Source organism: Rousettus aegyptiacus, unplaced genomic scaffold, assembly GCF_014176215.1.
Source record: "Rousettus aegyptiacus isolate mRouAeg1 unplaced genomic scaffold, mRouAeg1.p scaffold_m13_p_2, whole genome shotgun sequence".
Classification (NCBI taxonomy): domain Eukaryota; kingdom Metazoa; phylum Chordata; class Mammalia; order Chiroptera; family Pteropodidae; genus Rousettus; species Rousettus aegyptiacus.
This window is the reverse complement of record NW_023416295.1, coordinates 99,590,023-99,612,221: the sequence shown is the minus strand read 5'-3', so window position 1 is coordinate 99,612,221 and position 22,199 is coordinate 99,590,023. Positions and strand designations below refer to the sequence as shown.

Sequence of the window (22,199 nt, the reverse complement as noted above, 5' to 3'; positions counted from 1 at the left end):
ATGTGCCCCTGAATGAAATAATTTTTCTCAGGACATTCTGTGTATTCAACTTTTATATATCCTTCAGGACCTGATCAAGTCCTACCTCCTTCATAAAGCCTTCCCTATAACAGTCTATGAATAAAATATAGACTTAGTATATTTATATATATTACATATATAAATATTCTATGATTTTCAGAATTTTTAATAATACACTTTAAATTAAAAAAAATACAAACATAACAAAAAGTATAACATTTCATCATAACAAAAAAAAAAAAAGCTACATAAAAACTGTTTGCTCTTTTTCCATATCCTACGTTTTAATAAACATGATGCTTTCTATAATCATATAGTATTGTTGAGGATAAAGTTCCCATATGTTTAGATAATGAAGAGTAAGTTTACTTTGAGCTATGATCTCCTAATTTTAATCACCAGCCATTCTAGTGGTTTTGGGAAGATAACAAATATCTAAAATTAGAGTCAATACTCCCTGATAAGCAACAATAAAATTTCTTGCATTTTCACAAGTGATTTACATGGAAAACTCCTTAGATTTTCTAAGAGTAATACTTTTTAAAAGTTATTTTTTTTACATAAAGACAGCAAAGTTCTTAGATAAGCTTATCATGTAGCAATTGGCATATTTCCAAATTATTTTCCTATTATAGATATGTTCATTTTAAATGCCTATAGTTACATATATAATATTTTATCATAAAATAATTTTTTAAAAGCCTATTACTCCAAAAATAATAATTTAATAGAAAACAGGTATGACATTCCACAAATACTAACATTCTCTTACCCATTTGGGTTGAAATCAATCATTTAATTAATGTCTATAAACTTACTAACTTTTTAAAATACAATATAGTTCACTATACCTTAAGATCTTGCCTTGTGGCAAGAAGTTCGGATTCCTTCCCATAGAAATCAGACTGCAGCTGTTTTAGACTTTCCTGGCTTTTTTCATAGGTGTTTTGTAACACTGATATTTTCTCCTTCTCCGCTGTGAGTTCCTGTGCTGCTTGTGTTGACTGCTGCTGTAGTTTATTCTCAAGCTCTGTCTGAAACATACAATAGTTATTTAAAATGGTATGCATACCACAAGCCAGTCACAAATATAAAATGAAATCTTCAAAACTAAGAATATTCCTCAGGACAAACTGAACTGCATTTATGCCCTAAAATTCTACTTTAAGAAAGAGTAATTTACCACACAGTTACAAAGTTAAAGAAGTAAAAAATCTAACAAATCCCAATTTAAAAACCAAAAAACAAAAAAGCAAATATAGAAAAAAAGCATTTCACTTGGAAGTCCTAAGTATCAAGGTCTCAGGAGACTGAGAGTAACCACCACATTCTGATGGGAGATACAATACCAGATGTTTTAGAAGATGATAAAGCTTAAAGTTAAACTAAAGAAAATTTCTACATGAAAGAAGTTAAAAAGCCATTACTCTGCTGAAGTTATTGTTTCTACTCTTTGAAATTCAAGAATAATCTAGGAAATTTTTATAGGTCACGTTTATTAACATTAAGGCAGAAAAAGAAAATCTTGCAAAGGTCCAACTCCTCTAAACTCTAAACTTGTCTTCAATCTTTAAGAAGTTTCAGGAGACATGTACAAATTATGACATAATTAAAATACATGTATGTATAGTATTTTTTTTTAAAGAGATTGGCTTTTAAAATAAATACACTACTTCAATGAAATTGCTATTGAGGTCACCAGCAACCACCTTGTTTCAAAATCCAAAATTCATGCCTTTGTCTAAATCTTACTTGACTTCCCAGCAGTACCTAAAATAATTGATGATGTCCACTCCTAGAAACATTCTTCAACTTGGTTTCCAGGGCACCTTCTGTTTTAAGTTCTCCTTCTACCTCACTGGTCATTCCTTCTTAAAATCTTTTGCTAACTCCTCTTCTGTTTGACCTTTCGATACTGCAGGGCTTCAGGGTTCAGTCCCTGGCCCTCTTCTATTCTGTATAGTCTCTTACAAGAAGATCTCAACTAGATTCATGGTTTTAAATATAACTTAATTACTACTAGCTCCATAATTTATATCTCTAGCTCCAATCTCACCACCTGAACTCTGGGCTCATTTTATCCAAGGACTCTCCCACTTGAATGACTGATATCTCTAGTGAAATTCTTCATTAAACTACAGCCTGCTCATCAAAAAACTAATACTTCCCTCAATGAATATACCCACTTGCATAAGTCACAAATCTAGTTAGTCTTGATTTACCTTTCCATCATTTCTTATCGTCTAATCTATCAAGTCCAAATGACTCAACTTCCAAAATATATTACTAAATCTTCCACTTCTAACATGTTAGTTCATGCCATCATCATGTACTGTTTTAACTATAACAACCGTTTTTTGAATGACTTCCTTGTTGGCTTTTTTATTTTCCTTTAGTCATACTATACCATTCTCTGCTCAAGATTCTCCAATGGATTAGAATTGTCCATAAAACAAAATATATCATTGTCTGTTATCGTAAATCTGCAAGTTTACATGTATGTCGTGCTTTGGTCCCTGTCTACTTCCTTGCACTCATCTCATTTTACTCTTCTCTTCCACTATACTTAACCTGTTTGTCTTCTCTTTTTAGAAAATACCAAGCTTGTCCTACCATTAAAGTCTTTGTATTAGTTATCCCCTTTGACCTCTCTATGGATACCTCTTGTATTTCAGCTCAAATATCTTCAGAGAGGCTTCTTTAATCACTCAGCCTTTAGTAGAACTCTGTCTAATCACCACCTTTCACATAATCCTGTTTAGTTTTTTCCCTCAGAAAGTATAAGCCCCATCAGAGTAGGCTCCTTGTCCGTCCATCTCCAACACCTAGAATTGTGCCATGGCATAAAATAGGAGCCTAGTAACATTTCCTAACTAAATAAATGACAAATAGATTTGAGGTGAAAAAGCCTGAAACATCTGTTTAGAGGCTATTGTAATGGTGTAGGTAAAAGAAAACGATTGCCTGGACTAAGACTGTGGCAGTGGGAAATGAGAAGAGGGCGAGGGTAGAGACCTTAGGAGGCAGACTGGCAGAAGGTGGTAATTACTACCTGTGGAAGAAACAGGAGCTAGTCTTCTCACACATCCAGTAACATCCTATGTCACCTTCCTTTCCTTTCCTCTAATTTAGATTTTTTTTCCCGGTGAAGAATTCCCGGACATCTTTTATCATGTTTAAGACTATACTGCATCTACACATTTTCTTTTGTAGAATACTACTTCTTCTCTTTAACATTTTTTTCACAAAACCAGTGTCCTTTCTCTTTAATTATGTCCTTACAATTAAGCCCTCTGCAAAGTCTCAATAATGTCCATAACAACATTTAAGGATTATCTTTGGGCCTTCATTATTCTTTACTCTGACAGAATTCATTTATTCATTAAAAAAAAAAAAAAAAAGATAGCTTATTTGTTAACACACCGTTCTCTAACGTTGCGAAACTCAAATCTAGTAGTGGGAAAGTTAAATTTTTTAAAAATCAATGCAACAGTTTGATACTTACTTTAATAGCAGTAAATCCAAACCCCCAAAGCAGAATGCAGGAAAGTCAGGCATTTATAGTTTATCCTTCACGAACTGATAAGTTTTTGCTCTAAAACAGGTCTGATCACATTTCTCCCTTCTTAAACCCTTTAGTCCTCCAATATTAAAAATTTGTAGTGGAAACAACCATGCATCTGCTGTGATCTGGCTTCATCCAATTCTGTGGCCTTATCTCCCTTCGCTTTGGCACTTACCATGCATTCCAATCTCTAATGTTCTAAATGACATTTAAGCTTTGCACATTTTGGCAATATTATTTCCTGTCTTTGAAATGCTTGACATCTTTTTTTTTTAACCTTTAAAAATCATAATCATCTTCAAAGGCCCAGTTCAAATGCTAGCTCCTTTAAAGCCAGTCAAAATTTTTACTAACTTCTAATTTTCCTTATATTTCTGTTTAAGTTCTTGTTTCATTGTCCTTTATATATTATGGCTTTTTCTTTACATACTTGCTTCCTCATTAAATGATAAGCTATTTGAGAATAGGGGGCCGTATCCTATTCATTTTGTATTACCATATTAGTTTTCAAATAAGGTCGGTGCGGTGACTGTTGACTTCTACCATGCTTGCAGAATGAATCCTTGATCAGTGGCTCCCAAACAATCATATATATAATTATATATATATATATATATATATATATATATATGCATGATTATGTAATGATTATATGTAAATCAAAAGTATGACTATATGTAAATATATACATACAAAATATATGTAACTTATGTTTTATACATATAAGATGTACACATATACAATATACATCTATACCTCCTATTTAAACACAATCCTTGGTTTTCCTATTTCACTGTGGGTCAGTGATAACTTTGTCACAGACCATTACAGCAGGACCTATGAGGTACACTCACACTTTTAGATCATAGTCTGCTATGCTTCCATATAATATCCAACAACTATGCTGCTTCCACATTGCACTGGGCACAGTACTAGGTAAATATATCATCTCAATCTTCACAACAATTCTATGGTTCCATTTTATTTAGCTCAGAAAGATGAATCACTTCCCTGTGAGCATAAACTCAAGGTGTATTACATAAAATGTAAATTAAGATCTGCTTGGTTCCAAAATTTATCTTCTTTCCATGATGCTATACTGTTCATCAATAAAATCTTTAACTATTCTTGCCTTTTAACAATTCTCCAGTTACTCTAAATTCCAATTCGAATCTAGAGAGACTAGCTATCCACTCACTATTACCTAAAATGTTGTCCTCCCCAAGGTTAAGAAGTATATTCTAGCATCTATATACTAACTAATAAATGAACTACTTCTGTGGCTGAATGTTTGTGGCCCCCTAAAATTCACAGTTGAAATCCTAATTCTCAATATGGCGGTATTTGGAAGTGGTGCCTTTGTGAGGTCATTAGGTCATGAGGTTGGTATCCTTATGAATGGAATTAGCGTTCTTTTAAGAAGAAATATAAGAGACATAATCTCTCTCTTTGCCATATGAGGTTACAGTAAGAAGGAAGCTGTTACAAACCAGGAAGTAGGCCTTTACCAGACACTGGATGTCAGGTGCCTTTATCTTGGACTTCCAGCCTCTATAACTGTAAGAAATAAATGTTTATTTTTCAAGCCCTCTACTCTATGATATTTTTATTACAGCAGTCTGAGCTAAGACAACTGCCAATAAGAACATTTCCCCTAAATCTCGTAATCCTTAAAGTGTCATTTAAGAAAGCCATGCAAAATATAGGTAATATACATTAATCATAAATCTGAAAGAAATCTTACTGTAACCAATAATCTAATAAAAAAGAAAGTGTGCTAAAAATAGTTGCTTCTTTAATTCACTAAGTTATGATGTAATAAAAATGAATATCTGGGGAATACATGTATATAAAGCTAATAGATTTTGAAAAAAATGACCTCAAGATAACAAAGCATACAACAAAATATGTTCTGTGATAATTATATCCTGACCTATGATTACATATAATAACACAAAGAAAAAGGATAGAAAAATTTGTCTACTCTTGTTTGTATTATTAGAAAATTACTTTTTTATAAAGTGGCATAATAGTAAATATAAAAACAGTGGTCAACATAAAATATAAAACTGTGGAATTAATTTTTTCTCTAGTAATATGATAGCCAACTCTTAATGACATGATATGTTGTTTGTTCAACATAGTAGGGATTTTACTTCTTTCTTCATGAAACAATTGATACACACATACCAACAGTAGAGGAAAATTCATTTTGCTTAAATATCAAGTATAGTCCATTTTTATCAACTCTTGATCTGGACAAGTATTAAAACATACAGAAGAATGAAAATAGATGCTCAATCAAATTAGAATAAGTTTAGAAATGGAGACCATTATGATGCAACTTAAAATATCAAACAATATTAACTATATGAAAGCTATACTACTGAATTTTGTGATTGTTTTTGATTATTTTCCCTTAATAAAAACAATTTATTTTTAAAATTCTTTTAAGTTTTCAAATACATTAGAAATGTTATATAAATTATTCCGTTGATATTAAGTATTATTTATATGTTATTTTACAAAAAGGTCATTTTATGTCTATAAGACAAATGATTTAGTACTAGAATTTTAAATAAGACTTATCTGACGACATGGTTATGGTGAATGGGAATCTGGACTTAGATATTTAATCACACAACTAAGTACTTCTATACATTTAACTTCGAAATATTTTCAGCATATATAGATTTTTCTTTGTTGCAACTCATCTATGATATCATATTATTCTTAAATATAAAGATTTTTTTTCTGACAAAAAGTATACAACTATATCACTACCTTCTGTGAAATAGCAATTTTAACTTCTTCTTGGAATGCTTCAATTTGCTTTTTCTTCTGTTCAGTCAATTGCTTTAGCTCATTTATGTTCCCCTGTAGTTGCTGTTCTTCTTTTTCCTTTTGTTTTAAAGTATTCTGGGCCTGTACGACTTGTCCCTGCATTGAATTGAGTTCCAACTTCAACTGATGAGAAGTCTAAAAGAAAATAAAATGTGTTGAGCATTAATTTATTCATTCAGCACATATTTACTGAGTATCTACTACATGCCAAGTACTATTATAGGTAGAAACTAGTAAGCCTGTTGGCCAAAGTTATCAGTAGTAAACCAAAAGAAAATCTCTGCCTTCAAGGTGCCTGCCTTCTTCTTAATTTATGATTATATATTTGGGTAGAACCTGTAAATAAACTAGATAGTATTCCCTTGTATCATAGAAAATAAGGGCATCAACATCAATCTTTAGATTATTGTCTTTCTAGAATACTCTCAAAATGCTAACTGAGCCTGTTGCCCACAGATCTTTTTGTTTGTTTGTTTCCAAAATACTATTTTTAAATTAAATTTAGTGGGGAGACATTTGTTAACAAAACTATATAGGTTTCAAGTGTACAATGCAATAATACATCATCTGTATATTGCATTGTACCCAAAGTTGTGGTTAATCGGAAAGAAGAGCTCCATATTAACTATGATAAAACTCAAATCACTTTTGGCAAATATGTTTAGTATGTGTCTGAAGACAATAAACTACATCATACAACAGTTTCTTCTAGAGAAATGGGACATATTTTGCCACTACCTTGTTTTTACAATCTATTAGCATACCTTTCTGTTCAAAATTAGATATACAGAAGTCACACAGGTTTCTCTGTGGCTAAAGTGAACTGCTCTTATTTCCTACCCTTCCAGCCAAAGTTATGTTTTTGAGTTTTATGTATATTTCATTAACAGCCTAATTTGAGCATTTGATCATATTCAAAGTTACTTTTTAAAAAGTTTCTGTGCTACATACAAATGCTTCAGCTTATTTACAACATAAATAGTTTTGTGCAAAACAAGAGTCAGATCACATAACAGTAATGATGATTATTTTATGATAAGCAATAATAATAGCTAACAATATGAGCATTTATTTTGTTACAGTCTGTGTTCTAAGCACTTTGAAATAAATTGACCCATTATTTCTCACAATTATCTGTGACATGATTCTATTATTCGCCTCATTGTACTGCTGAGGAAATGGGAGCACAGAGATTAAGTAATCTGCCTAAAACAAGGTGAGACAGCATTGCTAATAAATGGCACAGACAGGATGTACTCCTAGACGATCTGGATTCAGAGCTTGGGCACTAAGCCACCATGACTTCATATTAAAGACTTGTCAGGACTAAGTTTTGCTGCTTTATCAAATCAGGTCTTTAGAATGCTACATGCTTGGGCTGTAGTTGCTAGACATATATCCTCAGAGAATAACAACTATATATTATAGCCATTACTCATTTGCTTGTTTTTGATGGAAATAGAAGCCTTAACCATCCAAAAAAATCTCTTGATTATTATACAACTGTTATCCAAATACATCATTAATATAAATGTCTATAAAATAAAGAGCCCTTAAAAGGTCATTTTTATGGAATGCCTATCAAGTTTTTTTCCCAACAATAATAATATTCCTTAATCTAGATTATCTAATTATAACTAAATAGTTAATCAACTCAGTTTTCCATCTTTATTAATTTATAACCTTCATTTTGGGATCTTTTATTATAAACTAACTTAAATTGTTTTAGTAATAGGTAGAACAGAAATGACAATTTGAAATTATGTATATATAATTCATTATATTTCAGAGAAATAAACCTTCCATTGATTTAAGTATCAGAGTAAAAATATCTTTAAAATATAAAGACCTATTATGCTTTACATATTTTATGTTACAGAAAAAAAAAAATCTTACTTCCTTCTCTTTTTCAAGTGACTTTTTCAGTTCACTCTGTTCCTTAAGTGTGCTTTCCATCTGTACTTGAAATTGATGCTTTAATTCTTTGCAAGTTTTTTCCTAAAAAAATAGAAACTACATTATGCAGAAAATATTTGTAGTAAGTTTAAGAAGTTTTGTTTATTAGCTTAGTAAGATCCACACAAGGAAGTAAACTAGAATCACTGACTGTTTAAGATAGGATAGAATCTTCCATTTCAATTATAAAAACAGGCAAATATTATAGCAGTAATGCGGGAGAGACAGGAAAAGGCTAAGATAATATTTAGATAATATTTTAGAATACTTTTATGTCACAAAATTAATTATAATTAACTTCATGCAATTTTAAAAGTAGAATAATCAGCTCCAAAAAATGAGGGCAAGGAAAATTTTTAACAGAAAGTATTAAAACAATAAATAAAAAATAGTCACATAATTTAAGAGGGAAGATGTACAGATAAAATATGTTTCAACGAACAGAAAAGAACATAAATGTTACATACTAACATTATATGTTTTTTACACTACTAAACACTTTCACTAACCTTCATATGGAGAAAAAAAGAATTTCCTTTCTCTGTTATTCTGTGCTATTCTGGGTTAAAATATTTCTGAGAATACATTCCCTTTTACATTTCCTGAGACAGATTTTTTTTCTCATTAGTTTAAATGGACTTTATGATATCTCTAAAACACAGTATTTTCCAGAGTTTTAGAATATTAAATAAAGATTAGAAAGTTTATAGTACCAGAATTAAAAGAGTTGTCAAGATCTTTGTTTTTTTTTTTTTTTTTTTTTTTTTTCCAGACAAGTGCATAACGTTTCAACTAGTAGCTATATCTCTGTGGAAATCTCCCTGAGGACAACTCTCTCTTCCCAAATCTCACATAATACCAGTGATAAAGACTGCATACATAGTCAACTGAAAATTTTCTAGGCCTTTGGAAAATTACACATACACATGCCAATATATTCTTTTTTAGGTTAAACAATTCAATTCCTTTCCTCATACGATCTATTTAAAATCATTTAAATGTAGTATGAAAAGACAACAGTGAATTAAGCAGAAAAATCAGTATATTATAAAGAAAAATCACTCTACCTAAGAAAGTAAATGTAAACAACTAACCAAATCTAATATAGCAGCCTTTCCTTTCTGATTTTCTTTTTCAAATTCACTTTTGGAGTTCTTCAAAGAATCAGAAACTTTTGATAATTTCTCTTTTGCTGCAGAAAGCTCTGCCATTAGAGTTTCTTTCTCCATTTTTACTTTTTGTAGTTCTGTTACTGCTGTTTGAATTTTGTTATTCAATTCCTTGTGCTGTATCTTCGCCTCTTGATTTAAATTTTCAATTTCTTTTTTTAGAATTAGTTTTTCTTCTTCTTGCTTGGTAAGTGTTTGCTTAATATTTTCAAGGGCTTCAGATTTTTTCTGTAGATCCAAATTTGTACTGGATACTCTAAATATTCAAGAAACAATTTTTAAACAATAATGCATGATTCCCCATCCCTAATTTACCATTTGAAATTAATAATCATAATTTACCATTCAAAATTAACAAATAAATTATTATTAACTTTCTTATGTAGTTAAGAAGTAAAAATGTCATAAAAACACACAACAAAAAAAATGCCTTAAAAATGCCTTAAAAACACCTATATAATGTTGTCATTTACCACATGACAATGATTTTCCTCAAGTCAAATAAGTTAGTGGTAAAGCCAAGACCACATAAGTCTCCTGACTTAATCCGGTTTTGTGTACCACAATGGATCCCTAAAGAAGACTGTACATATAGCAGACCCTCTAATCTACAACAGCAAGGAAAGTTTTCCATGTACCCTGAAGAACCTATTTATTGTGTTGGAATTCAAGCACATAGATAATTTTGCCTCTTTTCTTAAAAACATAAAACACATTATGTGCTTGATAGGTCTTAAACTTCAAAACACTTAAGGCTAACCCAGAAATAATAAATTAAATAAATAAAAAAAATATTTCATTTCAAATGGAAGACAAAAGATTTATTTTAACCCAAGAGCCTAGCAGATTATACTGTGATTTGTTATCATTTCTCCCTTGCCATAACTGCTTTACACCTGAATGAATAAGCTAGAAGAATGAGGGAATGAAGGCACAGCTTTAGGAAAATTAAAGACTTTTTTCATTTTCATAAAAGTAATAACATTATATACATATTATGCACTAAAAAACACACATTAAATATCAACCATTTTAAAAAGTTTAAAATAAAACCAGATGCAAAGTAATAATGTTTCTTGAGTGTATACTATTTCCAATGTATTTTATAATCAGTATAAATTCAACAATATGTTAAAGAGAGGTCGCTGAAAGATGTACTAGCCACATATTTGAAGCTGGGTATTAACGCAATATCGACCTTAAAATTTTCCAAATTTTAGTCTGAGAAAGTTACCTTCACTTTTTAAAAAAGTAGCTAGGAAAGATGAAGCCAAGTACATTTATAGGATACTGTACCTCACCAATTTTTAAAGGTCTAAATAGAAAAATCATTTAACTAATATTATTTTACCACTTTAATATAGTTAAAATCCCGTCAAGAAATGCTAAAATTAGGAGTTGACATATTTATTTACTACGCTACTTAACTTTTCCATAGATAATTATTTTAAAATCATAAAATTATGTGAATCAAAGAAGGCAAACAGAAATAATGTAAAACTGATTTAAAAAAGAAAATAAGTTACTAAAGGAAGTAATAAATAAATCTACAATCATAGCTGAAAACTTTAACACCCCTTTCTCAGAAACTAATAGAAGAATCAGAACAAAAAGAAAAAAAAAAATGGCAAGGATATAGAATAGAACATATCAATCGCCTTGAGCCAATTGATATTTACAGAACATCTTATCTAAAAACACAGAGTATACACATGTGCACATGGAAAATTAACAAAGATAAACCATACACTTGGCCCTAAATAAGACAGTTTGAAAAGTCTAAATTTTACTCAGTATATTCTCTGACCACTAAGGAATTAAATTAGAAATCAATAACATAAGATATCTAGAAGAGTCCAAATAGTTGGAAAATCAACAACATATTTCTAAGTCATCTATGCATCAAAGAAGATACCACAAATGATATTAGAAAATACATTAACATGTACAGTAATATAAATACATTGTAAGATGTGAGCTGAAAGGAAAGAGTTGGATGCATAGATGCCCATGAGCCTTGAAAAAGAGAAACCCTGTATCGTTACTTGGGCTGAGTCCGGGGATCAGGAGTGGATATAATCAAATCCCAGATATGTTTACTCAGCTCTCCTTTCCTAGGTAATACTCTAGAAATGCAAGATCCCACAAAAGAAATGTTTGCATAAAGTATATAGGCAAAAAAAGATCTTAGTAATAAAAGGTTTTTCTACCCCCATATGATGTGGAAACCTCTGAGTGAGTTCTGAACCATGACATTAGAACACAGAATGAAAATAAGTCCACTTCCATTAAGCCCTTTACAAACAGAAAGAACCATTAGGGCTAGAGGAGCCTTGGAAAAGAGAACAAGCACCAACACAGATGTGATCTTCATGGACCAATGACTAGGTTTCAAAGGTAACAAACCATTCAGTGGGTGATATACAAGATCAGATGTGCTCCCCAAATACATAGGCACTGGAAACTATGATGTTAACAGAAAAAATGTCATTTGAGGCTCAAAATGTACCTCAATATCCTCAAATTCAAAGTATCAGGATCTAATTTATTAGATGTGAAAATAAGACATTTTTCATTATCATTCCTAAAACAAAGATGAAACCATGAAGATGTGAAAAAACTTATTTATTATTAACTCTGGGGTTTTATTACTACTAAGAGTCAAGGACTCCAATCTCCCTTGACACAGATGAAGTCTGTCAACTCTATCTGAGTGGCCTCTTTGGCATTTAGAGAGAGACAAAATCTACCGAAGTGTGACTGGTCATAGCCCTCCTATGAAGACACCCAAATAAATGGGGTGGAACTGATTTTTATTCATCAAAATTCTGGTGAGTTAGGTGTCCACTGCAGATCTCATAGGAAAAACTAATCCAACAATCAACATCAAGGACAAGCTAGGCAAGAAATTAATTCTACCTTAGGACTGAAGGAAAGATGTCCCCAATTCAGCACTTTCATGGCTATATGGCATGCATCCAGAGGCACATATCCTCTCTGCCTCAAAGACATTTGATATTTCATTTACCAATGAATCTTTGAGGGGCTTAATATCTTCTAAACTAATCTACCCTTATACTAAGGGCTGTCATGAGCCCATTAACTACTTAGTGTAAATGAGAAAAAGGGTAATCTTCATCAAGATAATTTATTCCATCTGTTGAAAAACTCATACTATACAGATTTTATTAGAATAAAGACACATAACTACCATCTACAGAAATCCGACATCTAGCATTTGACAAAATGCAAAGGGGGTGAGAAACTGAGAAAATGACTATAAAAGGTGGACAGTCAGAGGGAAGTTTTCACATTAAGAAGCTATAAAAAGAAGAGCAAACTAAACCCAAAGCCTAAGGAAGAAAATATGAAAAATAAGGGGAGAAAAAAATGAAACAGAAAATTAACAAAGAAAATCAAATAAAAACTTTTTTAAATAAAATCTATAAATCTCTAATTACATTGATCAAAAAAAAAGAGAACACATTACTGCTATTAAGAATAATAATGAGACATCACTACAAATCCTATAAGACCTTAAAAGTATAATAATATTATGAACAGCAATATATCAATAAATTTGAAGTTTAGATGAAATTTAAAAATTTCTTGAAAGATAACAGTTACCAAAATTGACTCAAGAAAAAATATAAGAAAATAAAAATATCCCTGCAACTATTAAGTAAATTAAGAAGAAACTTAAGAGACAGAACTTTAGGCCAGTGGGTTCACTGGCAAATTTATTGGTAAATTCGATCAAACATTTAAGTAATAAATAATATCCATCTTATATAAACTTTTTCAGAAAGAGAAAGAAATATTGTCAATTCATTTTTAAGACCAACATAACCATGATTCTAAAACCCTGACAATGATATTAAAAGGATCTTGAGAGTATTATGCTAGGTGAAACAAGTCAGATGGAAAAGAACAAGAATGATATGATTTCAGTCATATGTGGACTATAAAACAGAAAACAACAAATGAACAAACAAAACTCACAGACATAGACAACAGTACCAGAGGGGAAGGGGATAAGAGAAGATTGAAGAGTGTAAAGGGGGTCAAATACATGGTGACAGAAAGAGACCAAACTTTGGGTGATGAGCACACAATGCAATACACAGATGATGTACTATAGAACTGTATACTTAAAACCTATATTATCTTATTAACTAACCAATGTCATCTAAATAAATTTAATAATAAACCAATAAATAAATAAGAACATTATAAACCTCTCCCTTAAGTAGTTTAGCTTACATTTCTTTCTCCATTTAAATAACCATCATGAATGTACAGAAAATTCTAAATAAAGTATTATTAAATTAAATATAGTAATATGTAAAAAGAATAATACAGAATAATCAAATGGGATTTACCCCAGGTAAGTAAGGTTGGTTTAATATTTAATAATCAATCAATGTAATTCACCATATTAACAGAATAAAGAAGAAAAACCATATAATCATATCAAAAATGCAGAAAAAGAAGTTGATTGATAAAAATGTTTTTAATGAAAACTACTATAGAAGGAAATGGTTTTCAATCTGATAAAGAATGTGGGAAAAACCAACAGCTAACCTCTAAGTTAATGATGAAATATTTAATGTTTCCTTTCTAAGACTGGGAACAAAGCAAGGATGTCCACTATTACTATTTACATTAAAAATTTTACTGGATGTGTCAGCCAGCAATAAATCAAGAAAAAGACATAAAGGCCTATGGAATGAAAAAAAAAAGTAAAGCTGTTGCTATTCATAGATAACATGACTGTCTACACATAAAATTCTAAGGACTCTATAAAATAAATATTTAAAAAAAGTAAATTTAACAGTGTTAAAGCATAGAAAGTCAATATGTAAAACTGTATTTTTATACTAGCCATAAGAAATCAGAAAATTAAATGTAAAAAATACTTCCGTTTATAATAGCATTGAAAAACAAAATAGTTAGAAATAAATTTAACAAAAAATGTGCAAGATCCTTATTTTAAAAACAAAATGTTGCTCAGAGAAAGACCTAAATAGATGAAGAGATACACCATATTCGTGGATTAAAAGACTGAATATAGTTAAAATGTTAATTCTTCCCAAACTGATATACAGATTCACTGCAATTCCAATCAAAATTCAATAATTTTATTTGTAGAAATGGGCAAGTTAATACTAAAATTTACATGGAAAAGCAATGATTTAAAAGAGTCAAAGCAATCTTTAAAAAGTGTTAAGTTAGAAAACTGATACAACTTGAAATCAAGACCTACCACAAAAGTACAAAAATCAATACAGGATGGTTACTGGTGTCAAGATACCATTAGATACACAGACTAATGGACAGAAGAGAGTCCATGGATAGACCTACATATATTAGATAAATTGCTTTTGACAAAGTTACCAAGGCAATTCAACGAGAGAAAAAAAACGTTTTATCAACAAAGGATACTAGAACAACTTAATGATGTATGGGCAAAAAGGTGACCCTGGACTCCTATCTCACACCTCACACAAAACTAAGTTCAAGGTGAATCCTAGACCTAAATGTAAAAATTAAAACTGCAAAACTTCTAGGGAAAAAAAAAAACATAATAGAACTCTTCACAACGCTTGAGAATAGGCAAACATTTCTTAGCAAGAACACAAAACACTAAACATAAAAGAAAAAGACAAATTGAATTTAACCAAATTTAAAACTTGTATTCATTGAAAGATACCACCAAAAAACCTAAAGCAAAACTGTTAGGAAAAAAAAGGCTTGAAAATGTGTCATATATATAAACAATCTGCCAAAATGTATCACAAAGCTAAAACAGATCATTTGTTATAAGAACATATCCATTCCCTACTTGGTACAGTGTCTCAAAGCAAAAGCTTGACTGTTCTGGGTGATATATATAAACACCCCTCTATTGGTTAAATTACATTAATTTTTTCAAATTGGTGAATAACTCAAAACAATTGGTTTAACCCAGAGAAATGTGTACCATATTATTGTTGAAATTAAATGCCTCAAATTTTCAGTCTTTTCTAGTGAAAGTAAATTTAACCATATTATGATGGCTTTATTTTTCATTCACATCAACATCAGCAGTTTATAAAATCAACACAAAGAAACATTTAATAAATCTTTAAGTACTGTGATAGCAAAATCAAAATCTAAAAGAAATTTTAATACTTAGATTATAATCTTCTCCCTTAAGTTTTTTAGCTTACATTTCTTTCTCCATTTCAAGTTGTTTACTCAGCTCTGTGGCTCTAAGCTCTAAATCCGTGTTCAGCTGTCTTTGCTGTTGTAGATCCTGCAAGGCTTGCTCCTTGCTTGCTTTAATATCAAGAGTATCAGCTTCTAGTTTCTATGGAAGAAATATAACATAGTAACCATTTTACTATCAATAAATATTATTATTAAATATTATAATGCTTTTGTTTTATACCCAACTGGTATTGGCACAATAAAATAAAACCATAAAATATTTATGTTATAATAAAAAGTACATGCTGAACCCATCACTGAGTAAAGCAGCTATTTATCTTAGAGTCTTTCAGAGGAGCTAGCAGCAGGCTTTACACATGACAGACGGTCACTAAGTTTTTACTTTTTAAAATCATCTCTGAATATAAAAACAGACTTAAAATAATTTTATTTATAAAATGGAGAAAATCTCTAACTCAAGTATGAAAAAACTAAGTAAATAGTTCATATATGGACCCACTTATAATATATTCTTTTTTACCCAAAGTTAACAACACTGATGTCATTGTAGATATTCAAAACTAAAATAAAGCTGTCATGTCATCCTTCTCATTTTACCTATTGACCGAAATATAAAGCCAACTAAATTCCTGATTTTGCTTCTTTAATCTCTTGATCTAGAGATTGGTCTTCATAGTGTAGTTTCTGTCTCTTACATTACATATAACTGTGTGTATTTTTACAAATTTATAAAACAAACTGTTAAATATAGGCTGAATATCTATAAGTAATGCATATTCCTGTATAGTTGTAACAATTTTGCACCCTAAATATTTTATAAAGTAATCTAGGTACCTGTGCCTCTTACTCAACACTTACATTGGATAGTTGATGTAACTAATATTATTTCTATAAAATATATTGATATATGGAATACTTCCTAAATAATAATTATAAAATGTTAAAGATCTGATAATCACAATAGACATTATTCGTTCTAAAGAAATATTTTTAAAAGAGATCCAAATAGAATTCTCATTAGATACTTTTCAGTAAAACATTTTTTCTATTCTTCCAACCATTATATAAAGTTGTCATTACTATTACCACTGATCATAAAGAAAGGAAAAAGGAACCCATAAACAGAATTGTAAATGGAATTTTCCTTCCATATTATACTGGTGTGAATACATATATATCTATATATCTATACACAAACACACACATATACATATTCCATGATTATATAATGATTGTGAAGGATAATGTATAACAACTAATAATAAGTCTATATATATATAATTTATATATGTGTGTGTATTTATATTTATTAACTTGAGACATTTTTGTTTAACTGATAGTAATTCCAATGCAAAGGATAAAGGACTCAGGTAAAACCCTTCTCTGATATGTCTGGTCATTTAGTCTCTTTAGTAAATCAACACATTCACTTGGAGTTGTGTTAAAGTAAGAAGCAGTCCACCATAGAGTAAATTAATTATGAAATTAGAAACAAAATCCAAAGGGTATAAATGTAAAGTTAAAAAAAGGAAGAAGTCTACCATATCTCCAATATTATATGGGAATAGTAGGTAAGGAGATGGGACTGATAGAACAAAAGAGACTTCACAATAACAAAAAAATAAATTCCTAATAATTACAGTGTAATCCCTGGTTAATCGTCTCTGTAATACACATTACAATGGAACCAGTATATATGTTAACTGTCATTTGTAAAAGCCACCCATTAATGAAGAAATTAAAAGTCAGGTGAAATTAAAATTAAAACATTAAAATTACAAGCATTATTTTAAAATTTTACATCACTTCACCTTTGCTTATAAATTTAAAATCTTTGATTCCATCAAGTCATCAATTTCCATTGCTGAAGCCATAGAAAATATGGCTAAATTCAATTTCTTTTATACAAACCTTAATTTGACCTTCTAATTCTTCAGTTTTCTGTTCTAAAGAGAGGTGTTTCTCTTTATAGTCTTTAAGATGACTTTCCAGCTGACTGCAATGTTCTTGCTTTTCCTGCAACTTTGTAGTAACCTGATCCAACTGAGTAGTGATTTTATTTAACTCCTATAGAGAAGTAAAAGTGAAGAAAACTTAGGTAAGGTTTACTTTATTGTAGTGCCAAATGTTTGGTCAAAGTAAAATTGAAAACTTAAATTTTATTTAAGAACCTATTTGGAGTAAAATCACAAAAGCTAATGATAATTCAGTGGTTACATTTATCCACCAATATAAAGCACCTGAACTGAGGTTGCACCTAGTCTGATAAACTAAGTTTATATGCCTAATAGTGCAATAACTTTTTCTAGGAAGCCAAAAGAGACAACAGAATAATAAACTAATAGTAAAATAAGAGTTTTATAATTAAATGTTTTAAATGTTCAAGACACCATTTTTTAAAATAACATTAAAATATATATATATATAAATAATTATGATACGACTATGATACTTGTTGAATTCATTTGGAATATCTAGTAACAGATAACCACCATTTGTTTTGATAACTTTCCTTCCAGTCTTCTCTGTATGTTAGTTTCTATTTTTTGATTTGTACTACTTTTAAAATAAAAACAGGATCTCACTTTACATACTGTTTTACTGTAACCACCTTAATTGTTACATAACAATATATCATGAAACTGTAATTTTCTAAAATAGCATTATACTAGACTGCATAAATTTCCATTCTATTGACACAGACCATTTCTATCCAAATATCCTATTTTAAATTCTTAAATTACTACTAAACTTTATGCATTTATTAACAGAAATGCAAACAACAGCATCCTTAAAGCTGTGATTATTCCCTTAAAATAAAGAACTAAAAGTGAGTTTAAAAAATATGAAAAATCACAAATTTCTTGAAATAGATTGCCAAACAGCTTCCCCCACCACCATCAAAAGGTTGAACTAATGTATACTGCCCACTAGCGTGGTATAAAAGTGGCTCATTCTTCTATACCCTCTCCAATCCTTCCAGTGTTAAGTACATACACATGCACATTTTCTCAATCAGGGTAAATTCCACTATTGTCTTAATTTGCAACTGATTCTTAATGAAACTGAACATTTACTAATATGTATTTTGATAATTTACTTTTTCATAGTTCACTTATGTCTTATGTAAAAGTATTTTAAATAGCAAGGATATTAACCCTACATCAGACATACTTTGGAAAATGTTTTATTCTTTTGCTCTTTGCTTCAGAATTTTGTTAGTAATATTTTTGGCAGATAAATTTTAAACTTTTATGTAATTATTCTTATAATTTTTCCGTTATAGTTTCTGGCACTGATCTTATGCTTAGAAAACACATTCCAGATGTGTTTAGCAATAATGTAAGTAAAAAGCAAGCTGCAGAACAACATATATAGTGATTTTTGTGCTTAAATGAAAAACATCTGAGTGTGTATGTGTGTGCATATGCATACACACATTTGTTCAATGCTTATAGAAATCTGGAAGGATACATACCAAATAGTAATCATTCCATCTAAAGAAGAAAACAGGATTGGGGTTTAGGGTAAATATGGAAAATGGTTTTGTTTTGTTAACCTGATATACTACTACATTGTTTTAAAAAATTGTACTAACATCCAGTATTACTTCTCAGATAAAAAAATAAATTTTAAAAGTTCCTACCTGGTAAGAATAACCTACTAGCATTTTGACCTTGGCCCTAAGTAGGATACTTTTGCTTTATCAAAGTTTTGATAAAGGAAACTTCTATATTCCCTCCAGCCCCACTTATTCCTACTCCCAAGAAAAGAGAATAACTCTTATTATTAAGATGGAATACATGTTGCTCTTTTCTGCCTCCAAGTAGTAAGTCTACCTGGGTCACAGCCCAGATTGTCTACTAAAAACAGGTGTGGAAGTCTATCTCTCTTTCCCAGTCACGGCACTTGATGGGATGAAGCCAGATTTCAACAATTAAGAGTGAATATTTCAGCTCTGCAACAAATTTTAGATGAAGGGGGAAATATTAAAAAGTCCAACCATGGCTGTGCTGCAGTTCAGCATATCAAAAACAAAACTGATATTTTTATCTTCAATTGTCTTACTCCTGCACCTATCATTCAACTGGTTCTAAACTCAGGAAGAAATTAAAGGGAATAAGCAAGTCAAGCACAATGTTATATAAAACTATCATCCTTATGCATGTTTGAACTTAATTTATCTACCAGAACATGAGGTTATGGTATCAACTGCATCAGGTTCCCCCTACCTGCTGTTTGTCTTGTAATGCATTCTGGGCTGTATCCAAATGATTTTGAAGATCTGCTCTTTGAGCAGTTTTTGCTGCTTCTGCTGACAGCAATAATTCAGTTTTGGCTTTAATCTGTAACAAAATTTGTAAGTCATTTAATCAATACTTAGTTCTCTATTTCCCCTTGATTGAACATACATTGCTTTTGTCACTAAATAGTTTTAAAAGTTAAGTCCTTTGGCAAAAAAAACCATAAGAATTTAAACACTAAAAAATAAGTATGTGATAATCCTCCAGATTGAGTAGGGAAGAAGACTTCTAATAATATTTGGATAAATGATGAGAAGATGTCTCTACCAAGACACTTCTCTTTCTCTTAAATCGGACATCCACATACTGGATTATCATTTAACTCATCTAACAAATAATTATATTTTAGAAAAACAAATGTGTATTGTTTTCCTAGTTCTGTTTTATTATTTCTTATTGTCAGTGGAATTAGGAATAATATTAAGAAAATCAAGGCCTAGAAATGGTTCTATAACTTTCTCTACTATAATATAGAATAAGAAACCAATGACAAGAATGGAGAAATGTCTTAATTTCCACCTCATAACTGACTTATTAAACAAAATTTCTATACTGGTATCTGAAAGAATGTATGTTAAAATACTTTACTGTACCATATAAAGTTTTTTAATCATACCTTTGAAGTAAAATTAAAAATCAAAATAAAAAAATATTTAACCTAGAAAGCTAATGGTATAACATTAAACTTCTTTGAACTACAAAAACAATAATAAGGACTTCACGAAAACAAAGAAAACATCTAGTGATTTCGGGAGGTATAGTTTTCCAGAAGAGAGGAAAAAAAAGGCAAACGAAAGCTTAACAAATTGTCTAAATACAACACTTAATTACTATTTCCAATTTTTTTCTATTAATCAGTAAGAGAAAAAGAGAGTGTGCAAAGGAGAGACAGAGAGAGGGCAACAGAATTTTAAAATTTTTATGACGGAAAATTAGTGCTTCATTAAATTGCATAATTTAATATTACCTGTATGTCAAGTTGAGAGACCTTCTCCTTGCTTTCATTTAATTGACTATTTAATTCATTGACACTGGTTTCTAGAGAAAGGACACGATCTTGTGCAGCTCTAAGATGTGCCTTCTGCTCTTGCACCTGGTCATGCAAATTCTCCTGAGCTTGTTTATGGCTTTCTGATTGATTCTTCAGCTTCTCTGTCAATTGAGTTACCTATCACACAAGCAAGACTCTAATTATGAAGGTCTCAAATGATATAACAAGAACTAAGAAATCCAAATTTAAGTACCATGAGAATATTAAAATGCTCTATGATTGGTTATCTCAAATTTTTTTCAAAAAGAATTATTTACATCTTTCAAAACATAAGTAAATATCTCAAAATCATAAGAAATGACATTAAATTCAGAGATTCCTACTATTTTAAAATCCATCTCTGTTGAGCTATAGTTTACATACTCACCGAATTTAATTTTATTGTTTGAGAAAATTTGATAAAGATATATGTTTATTTAACCATCACCACAATCAAGATAGAGAACATTTTGATTTCCCCAAAATGTTTCTTCATGCCTCTTTGCATTCAGTGCCCTCCACTCATCTCTAGTCCCAGTACTGATCTGCTAATAAAATTTCCTTATACAGTCTGGTTATTTCTCAATTGTTATATATATACATATATATAAAATATTTTCTCCTAATCTGTGTCTTGGCTTTTATTTTCATAATGGTATCTTTTGAAGAGTTTACATTTTTAATATAGATAAAATCCAAATCATCTGATTTTTTTTTTTTTGGCATACCTTGGGTTTCACTGAGTTTCTTGAATATGCGTTCATATTTTTAACAAAATTTAAATATTTTTCAGTCATTATTTCTATAAATATTTTCCTTCTCCTTACTCTTCTGTGATACTAATTTTATGTACACTAAATACATGATATTGTCCCACAGGTCACTAAGGCACTATTCATTTTTTTCTACCCTTTTTTTCCTTTGTGCTTCATTTTACACAGTTTCAATCATCTGTCTTAATGTTTACTGATATTGTTTTCTACTTGTTTAATCTATTAAGCCCATCCAATGCAATTTTTATTTCGAATCTTCTTTTATCTCTAGGAATTCTATTTGGTTCTTTTTTATCGTTTCCACTTCTACTTCCATTATTATAG

At 30.2% G+C, this 22,199-nt stretch overlaps 1 protein-coding gene across 2 annotated transcripts in view; it reads right to left on the bottom strand.

Moving 5' to 3' along the window:
- The window catches only part of EEA1 (early endosome antigen 1), a 108,038-nt gene that overhangs the window by 15,415 nt on the left and 70,424 nt on the right, over nucleotides 1-22,199 (bottom strand). For both annotated transcript variants that reach the window (XM_036237973.1, XM_016147649.2), the window contains 8 exons: nucleotides 21,040-21,240; nucleotides 20,001-20,114; nucleotides 17,680-17,835; nucleotides 15,768-15,907; nucleotides 9,481-9,811; nucleotides 8,327-8,428; nucleotides 6,371-6,565; nucleotides 873-1,055 (listed from right to left, as the gene is read on the bottom strand). In XM_036237973.1, coding sequence (XP_036093866.1) covers nucleotides 873-1,055; nucleotides 6,371-6,565; nucleotides 8,327-8,428; nucleotides 9,481-9,811; nucleotides 15,768-15,907; nucleotides 17,680-17,835; nucleotides 20,001-20,114; nucleotides 21,040-21,240 — 1,422 coding nt within the window. The remainder of the gene's footprint in view (nucleotides 1-872; nucleotides 1,056-6,370; nucleotides 6,566-8,326; nucleotides 8,429-9,480; nucleotides 9,812-15,767; nucleotides 15,908-17,679; nucleotides 17,836-20,000; nucleotides 20,115-21,039; nucleotides 21,241-22,199) is intronic.